The 7,621-nt window shown below is 44.1% G+C and overlaps 1 protein-coding gene across 1 annotated transcript in view; it reads left to right on the top strand.

Annotated features, from left to right (window-relative positions):
- ANKRD27 (ankyrin repeat domain 27) overlaps positions 1-7,621 on the top strand; it is a 69,424-nt gene that overhangs the window by 20,490 nt on the left and 41,313 nt on the right. The window contains 2 exon segments of the mRNA XM_006762174.2: positions 1,172-1,303; positions 6,235-6,345. Coding sequence (XP_006762237.1) covers positions 1,202-1,303; positions 6,235-6,345 — 213 coding nt within the window. The 5' untranslated portion in view covers positions 1,172-1,201.

Consider the following 7,621-nt stretch of genomic DNA (forward strand, 5'->3'; position numbering starts at 1 on the left):
TGAAAACGCCCATTTGAAAAAATGAAAAGACAAGTTGCAGATTAAGAGAAGATATTTACAGCATTTTAAATAGTATCCAGATATATAAAGAACTACAAATCCTGAGAACAAGGCCAACAACCCATTAGAAAAATGGGCAAAAGGCATGATAAGATAATTTATAGAACAAAAGAAAATGATGTTCAACTTCATTAGCGAAATTAAAATATAAAAACAGTGAAATACTATTTTATACTCAAACACTAGCAGAAACAGGTTATCTGATGATACTAAGAAGTGTTGGCTAGGATGTGATGTATGGAAGGAGGGTGATGGTGCAGGTGGATCCGCCCTGTAGCGCCTCCTTGGAACATTCCTAGATGTGTACTCTGGTACAGAGTGTTCATTCCAGCATTGTTTGTAATAATAGATATGTAGAAACAACTTAAATATAGGATATTAGATAAATAAATTGTGTGATGTTTATTTAAAAATACTATACAGAAATCTGAATGAATCAGCTGTGTGGATCAGCATGGATAGAACTTGCAAATGTAATGTTGCCTAAAAAGGATATGTTCCGGAATACTTATACTGTGATGCCATTTATGTAAATTTTGAGCCACATAAAATAATATTCTAGTTTATTTATGAATGCATAAGTGTTAAAGGAATAATAATGTAAACAAGAATGATATACAACTCCAGGATCATGGTTGCCTCTGAAAGCGGAGGAGAGAATGGGATCAGGACGGGCACAGCAGGGGTTCCAGTCTGTTCTGATATACTCTTTCTTAAAAGAAAGTCTGAGCAAATATGGCAAAGTGAGAAGAGTTGGTAATTCTGGGTGGTAGTTTTTTTACTTTTCTGTATGCTTAAAATATTTCATTAAAAATACACGCATATCTCTAAAGTGTCAATATTTTAGTCATGTAGGATGTTCTAAAAAGAGCCATTTTCACATTTGCAATGACTTGGAGTTTAATTTGAAACACTTTGATTGAAATTAACCGGTGAAAAAACGTCATCCTAGAATTGATGGGTTATCTTTGACATTTCCTGCGGGAGTGTTAGGTGTGTAGAGTAGAGTACTAGAGTCAGGGATCAATTTTAGGAATTGCCAGATCCAGACTTGCGTGTGTTTTATGAATCCAACGGTAGTCATTTACTGCCTTTTCCTCCCTTGTCCCAGGAGTCTCGCTTTGCCCCATCTGAAGTCCATATGGCTCTTTATGATGAAGATCTCCTGAAAAATCCTTTCTACCTGGCCCTTCAAAAGTGGCGTCCTGACTTGTGCAACAAGGTGGCCCAACTTCATGGCATTGTAAGTGCATCGACCCTGAGGGTTGTCCTTTCCCATTAGCTGTGGACCAAGCAGTGCTGGCGAGGCCAGAAATATAGTAGACTTTGGTTAAGTTTAGAGGGAATCAGCTACAAACCTAAAAGCCCCAGACCATGCTCAGTATGGAACAAGTACCAACCCAGGGTGTAATGTTTTCTCTGCACTCTCAGCCCAGAGGGACACAGGTCTCCTGGTGCTCACCTGTTTCTTTTGTTTCCATGTTGACATGAGGGCTATCGAGGACAGAAATGACATTCCTTCTCAGGGCCTCATGAGGCCTGGTGTGAGGTGAGCGCTCACTCCCATAGAATAAGAGAACGCGTGAACACATTCCCATGTCACTTTCAAAGGCGTTTCCTACAGGGAAGGAACTGTGGTGAAAGAATGTTTATAATAGGGCCACAACCTCAAACGCCTTCACGGGCAGCCGGGTAACAGGAATGAGGGAAGTGTGTAAGAGAGACTGTAGCCTGCCTGTGGGGCCCTGTTGCCTGGTGAGAAGGCAGGCCTCACACGGTAGGTCTGTCCAGTTCTGAGGTCTTACACAACACAGCGGGACACAGTGTGTGGGCGCCTCTGTGCCGTCCTGTGCTTGAGGAGTCTTCTTTCTGTGTGTTGTCCTCTTCTCATACTACGTTCCCACTTTTCTTGCCACGGGGTGTGATTTTACTCAGGCATGTCAGGAGGCTGTGGATTTGAACCAATGGAGAAGTCACTTTAGCCCAATGATATCAGGTTCTCAGCTGCCCTCTGGAAAATTGGAACTGACTTCCACACCACCCAGTTCATCCCTGTGCCATCAGGAGCCTGATTTCTTGAACTCCCTTCCGATTTTTATGATTGGTTTTGGGATTAATACATTTTATCCAGGTTTTTTAAAATTTTTATTTTGTGTGTGTGTGTATACATATATATATATGTATCCCAAAAGACTTACAGAGAGGAAGGGAGAGGGATAGAGAGTTAGAAACATCAATGAGAGAGAAACATCGATCAGCTGCCTCCTACACACCCCCTATTGGGGATGTGCCCACAACCAAGGTACATGCCCTTGACTGGAATCGAACCTGGGACCCCTCAGTCCAAAGGCTGATGCTCTATCCCCTGAGCAAAACCAGTTATGGCTATTTTTATTTTTTAATATATCTTTAATAATTTCAGAGAAGAAGGGAGAGGGAGAGAGGGATAGAAACATCAATGATGAAAGACAATCATTGATCAACTGCCTCCTGCACACCCTCTACTGGGGATTAAGCCCACAACCCGGGCATGTGCCCTTGACTGAAATCAAACCTAGGACCCTTCAATCCGCAGATCAACATTCTATCCACTAAACCAAACCAGCTAGGGCTTATTCTGGATTTTACAAGTCATAAAGTTCATTATAAAAACAGTTAGAGAGCCCAGCCAGTATGGCTCAATGGTTGAGCATCCACCCAAGAACCAGGAAATCACTTGTTCGATTCCTGGTCAGGGCATATGCCTGGATTTCAGGCTCAATCCCCAGTGAGGGTTGTTGGGGAAGCTGCAAGAGGCAGCCGATTGATGATTCTCTCTTATCCTTGATGTTTCTATCTCTCTCTCTCTTTCTCCCTTTCCCTCTGTGAAGTCAATAAAAACATATTTTAAAAACAAACAACAGTTGGAGAACCCAGCCAGTGTGGCTCAATGATTGAGTGTTGACCCATGAATCAGGAGGTCATGGTTCGATTCCTCGTCAAGGCCCATGCTCGGGTTGTGAGCTCTATCCCCAGTGGCATGCAGGACACAGCCTATTGATGATTCTCTCTCATCATTGATGTTTCTGTCTCTCTCCCTTCTTCTCTGAAATAAATAAAAACATTTTAAAAATAGTTTTTAAAAAAACAGTTGGAAACAGCAATCAGGCTCAACTACAAGACTGTGCTCACATGGGCCTACCTAGAGTGCCCAGCTCAAGTGATGGAAAACTGAGTCACTGGGCCCTACAGGACACCTACTACACAAGGCTAATTCCAGGAGACATAGTGGCTCTACCTAATATAGAGAAACAAATACAGAGAAGCAGCTAAAATGCGGAGACAAAGAAACATGTCACAAGTAAAAGAAATGAAAGCAAGCAAACTATTGGATACAGAGTTCAAAGCAATGGTTATAAGGTTACTCAAGGATCTTAATGAGAGTTTGAAGGGAATTAATGGGAGCTTCAATGGACTTAGTAAGACTTTCAAGGATCATAGTAAGAATGTCAAAGACATAAAAAGGACCAGTCAGAAATTAAGCATATACTAACTGAAATAAAGAATAATTTACAGGGATTCAACAGAATAGAAGATTCTGAGAATCAAATCAACAACTTGGAATATGAGGGAGCAAAAAACACCCACTCAGAAGAGCAAAAAGAAAAAAGAATCCAAAAATATAAAGATAGTGTAAGGAGCCTCTGGGAAACTTCAAGTATACCAACATTCACATTATGGGGATGCCAGAAGGAGAAGAGAGAGATATTGAAAAACTATTTGAAGAAATAATGACAGAAAACTTCCCTACCTGGTGAAAGAAATAGACTTACAAGGGCAGAGAATCCCAAACAAGAGGAACCCACACCAAGACACATTATAATTAAAATGCCAAGAATTAAAGACAAAAAGAGAATCTTTAAAGCAGCCAGAGAAAAGCAATCAGTTACCTACAAAGGAGTGCCCATACGACTGTCAGCTGATTTCTCAATAGATACTTTACAGGCCACAGGGAATAATTCTGGCAAGAAATATTCAAAGTGATGAATAGCAAGATTACTCTACCCAACAAAGCTATCATTTAGAATTGAAGGTCAGATAAAGAGCTTCACAGACAAGAAAAAGCTGAAGGAGTTCATCACCACCAAACCAGTATTACATGAAATGTTGAGGGGTATTCTTTAAGAAGAGGAAGAAGAAGGGGGGGCTGCTTCCCCCACTGCCCTAGCCCGCCCTCCAGTCTTCCTTCCTTCCACGCCTTCCTTTGATGGGGATGTCTCTATGTACAGGCACTTCTGCACATGGGCCACAAAGTTTTAATCGCACTGTACATAGGCGCCCGCACGTGGTATTTTGTGGAAGAGCCACACTCAAGGGGCCAAAGAGCTGCATGTGGCTCGCGAGCCGCAGTTTGCCGACCACTGGGCTAGGGTCTCAGTATTTCTTCAACATTGTCTAATATCTAGTCTTGTTCAAATTTCCCAAATCTCTCATATTTTTTGTTTGTTTTACAATTGATTTGTTCAAATCAGGATTCAAAGGAGATCCACACATTATGTTGAATTGATAAGTCTCTATTTTTCTCCTAACTTTATTGAGCTAAACTGAAGTACACGAAACTGCACATACTTAATGTGCAATCTTGAGTTTCTTTTTAATTTTTTCTTCTAATTTTCTTTTTCTTTGGTCACTTATTATGTAGAGCTTCCTGCATTCTGGCTTTTGCCAGTTTCAGTCCTATAGTGGTGTTTAACGTGGCCCTCTGTTCTCTGTATTTCCTGAAATTGGTGGTTAAATCTAGATCTTGATCTAGTCCAGTCTTGCTTTTTGAGGCAGGGCAAGGCCACCTTGTAGACAGGCTTGAGTTCTTCCATCAGTCAGTGCCTCCCTTTCCTGCTGTGAGGGATTGGTGTGTCTCTGTGGGGCGAGAGGCCGCACTGTTCTTTCTGACTCCCTGAGAAGCCCCTGAGGCCCACTGCCCCAGAGGCTCCCGAGTTCCATGGTGTCTTTGCAGAGGAAACTGCAGGAGGTTCTGGGCCAGTGGTTCTCAACCTTCCTAATGCACGACCCTTTAATACAATTCCTCATGTTGTGGTGACCCCCAGCCATAAAATTATTTTTGTTGCTACTTCATAACTGTAATTTTGCTACTGTTATGAATCGTAATGTAAATATCTGATATGCAGGATGTATTTAAGCGACCCCTGTGAAAGGGTCGTTTGACCCCCAAAGGGGTCGTGACCCACAGGTTGAGAAACGCTGTTCTGGGCAGTCCTTCCGTGAGGCAGCAAGATGGGGCCGTGGTTAGCGGGCGGCAGGAGTCGGAATCATGGCTCTGCCACTTACTGGCTGTGTGACCCTGGGCAAGTTACTCAACTCCTTTGAGTCTCGGTTTCCTCTTCTGCACAGTGGGGATAGTGCAGGAGCCGTTTGCTTTTGGCTGGGCTGCTTCAGGAGATGGGGCTCTGAATGACTTAGCTGCTTTGGGTCATCTTCCTCCTGGGTACACTTGTGTCTGAGAGGCCTCTGAAACACGAGTCCCCGAGCCAAGCACAGATCCATGTGCCAGGGCAGAAGGCAGAGTTGAGTCAAGCTCCTTCCTGTGCTGCTTTGAGCTGAGAAGCTGGTGTCTCGTCAGTGAGGTAGCCACTGTTGGACTAAAAATTCAGGTTTCCGATTGCACCTTCCCTAAAGCGAGGCTCTGGCACGCTGAGACATCTCTGGTGGAGGTGACAGCCTGCGATGGGAAACTGAGTTTCTGTACTTGTGTTACAAACTGTGATCATAACTAGGCTTAAAAACAAACATGGAAAGGAGATGGAAAGCAAACTGTCTTCATGTGCAGTGTTTATCATTTAGGTGTGGGAATACATGTGACTTTTTAGTGTCACTTTTCTCTGCTTTCCAAACTATCCTCTCTCCCTCTGGAACCGTTCATGAGCCAATTGATGACTGAGTGGGGCACCTAGTCCAGCTGCGGGGAGGAACCCCACGGGGTGGGAGCTACCTCCCTCTGACTGGGCTCCGTCACAACGACAACAGAGTCAGCTGGCATCACCTGCTGCCGTGTTGGGCATTATCTCTGCAGTAGGTCCCCACAACAGTTCCAGCTGGAATATTTTGTGATGCATCCTGTTCTGCTGAAGTTGTAAATGACACATCACTCTAGTATTCACCCTAATTATTTTTTTCCAGGTCTTAGTTCCCTGCAAAGGAAGCCTAACAAGCAATGTTCAGTCTACTTGTCAGTTTGAGTCCTATATTTTGAAACCAGTGGAAGAACACTTTCAGACCTTAAATGGAAAGGTATTCATTTCTTTGTGGGTCAACCAGGGTAACTCACTCAGTATTTGGGTGGGCTGGAGGGGAGAGAATCCTGCTTGTCGCCCTTTCACATCTGTGTTAAATGATGGCTTTAACACAGCCGCCCTGTGGGATGGGGTTGGGGGCCCGCTGCCTTTGAGGAAAGAGGAGATGGTAGTGCTGAGCAGGGCCTTGGCTGGGCATCTCTTCCAACATCCTGTTCTCACACAAGCTGTGCTAATTGCACTAATAATTGCACTTTCAGATCCAGGGTCCCAGAATGCATTTTCAGTTTTCTTCTTTTGCAAGAGGCCCTCAGTCTATCTCTCATGACACTGACATTTCTGTTTTGCTTTGGAGACTTGCCCTCCGTGTGGGCCCTCGGATGTTTCCTCATGATTAGATTAGCAGTTATCGTTTCTGGTAGGAATGCTTCCAAAGGGTATTTTATCTTTCTCAGTGAATCACGTCAGGGAGCACATGATATCCATCTATCTCGTAGTCAGTGCTAACTTTGGAGTATGCATTTTCTTATTTTTTAAGTGTAAGCGGTAGGTGCTGACAGGAGGAGGTTCCATTCCTCGTCAGGACTTTCCAACCCAGCAGCTGTAGGCACTGTGTGAGGAAGAGGAATGATGGGGCATGGGGTGACCTGGACACTGGCTTGGGGTCAGCAGCCCAGTGGCTCACGAGGCATGCCACTGTTTTCCTGCCAGAGACCTGCTCACCACAGCTGCCAGTCCCTTATTAGTTTTTTGTTCTCTTTGGGGTACCCAGATCTACAAAGAGCAGAGCAGTCAGGCTTATCACAGTGGGTCTGCCCTGGGCTCCCTGGCCATGGCCAAAGTGGTGAGCCTCAAAGGGGACTGCAGCATCATTGTCTAGCCCCATCCCATCTGTACACCGGACACTTTGGTCTTTTGTTCAGATAGGAGAGCCTTCCTACTCTTCCATTTCTGGAGGGTGTAGTTTCTGCTACTCTGAGGAACAGCTTAGTGCTTCTTCTGTTACAACATTTAAAAAGGATCAGGGCCCATCCAGTGTGGCTCTGGTTGAGTGTGGACCTATGAATCAGGAGGTCATGGGTTCGATTCCTGGTCAGGGCACATGCCCAGGTCTTGGGCTCAATCCCTAGTGTAGGGTGTGCAGGAGGCAGCCGATCAATGATTCTCTCTTATCATTGATGTTTCTATCTTTCTCTCCTTCTCCCTTCCTCTCTGAAGTAAAAATATATTTTAAAGAATAGAAAAAGGCCGAAACCAGTTTGGCTCAGTGGATA

The sequence above is a fragment of the Myotis davidii genome, unplaced genomic scaffold (assembly GCF_000327345.1).
Source record: "Myotis davidii unplaced genomic scaffold, ASM32734v1 scaffold77, whole genome shotgun sequence".
Classification (NCBI taxonomy): Eukaryota; Metazoa; Chordata; class Mammalia; order Chiroptera; family Vespertilionidae; genus Myotis; species Myotis davidii.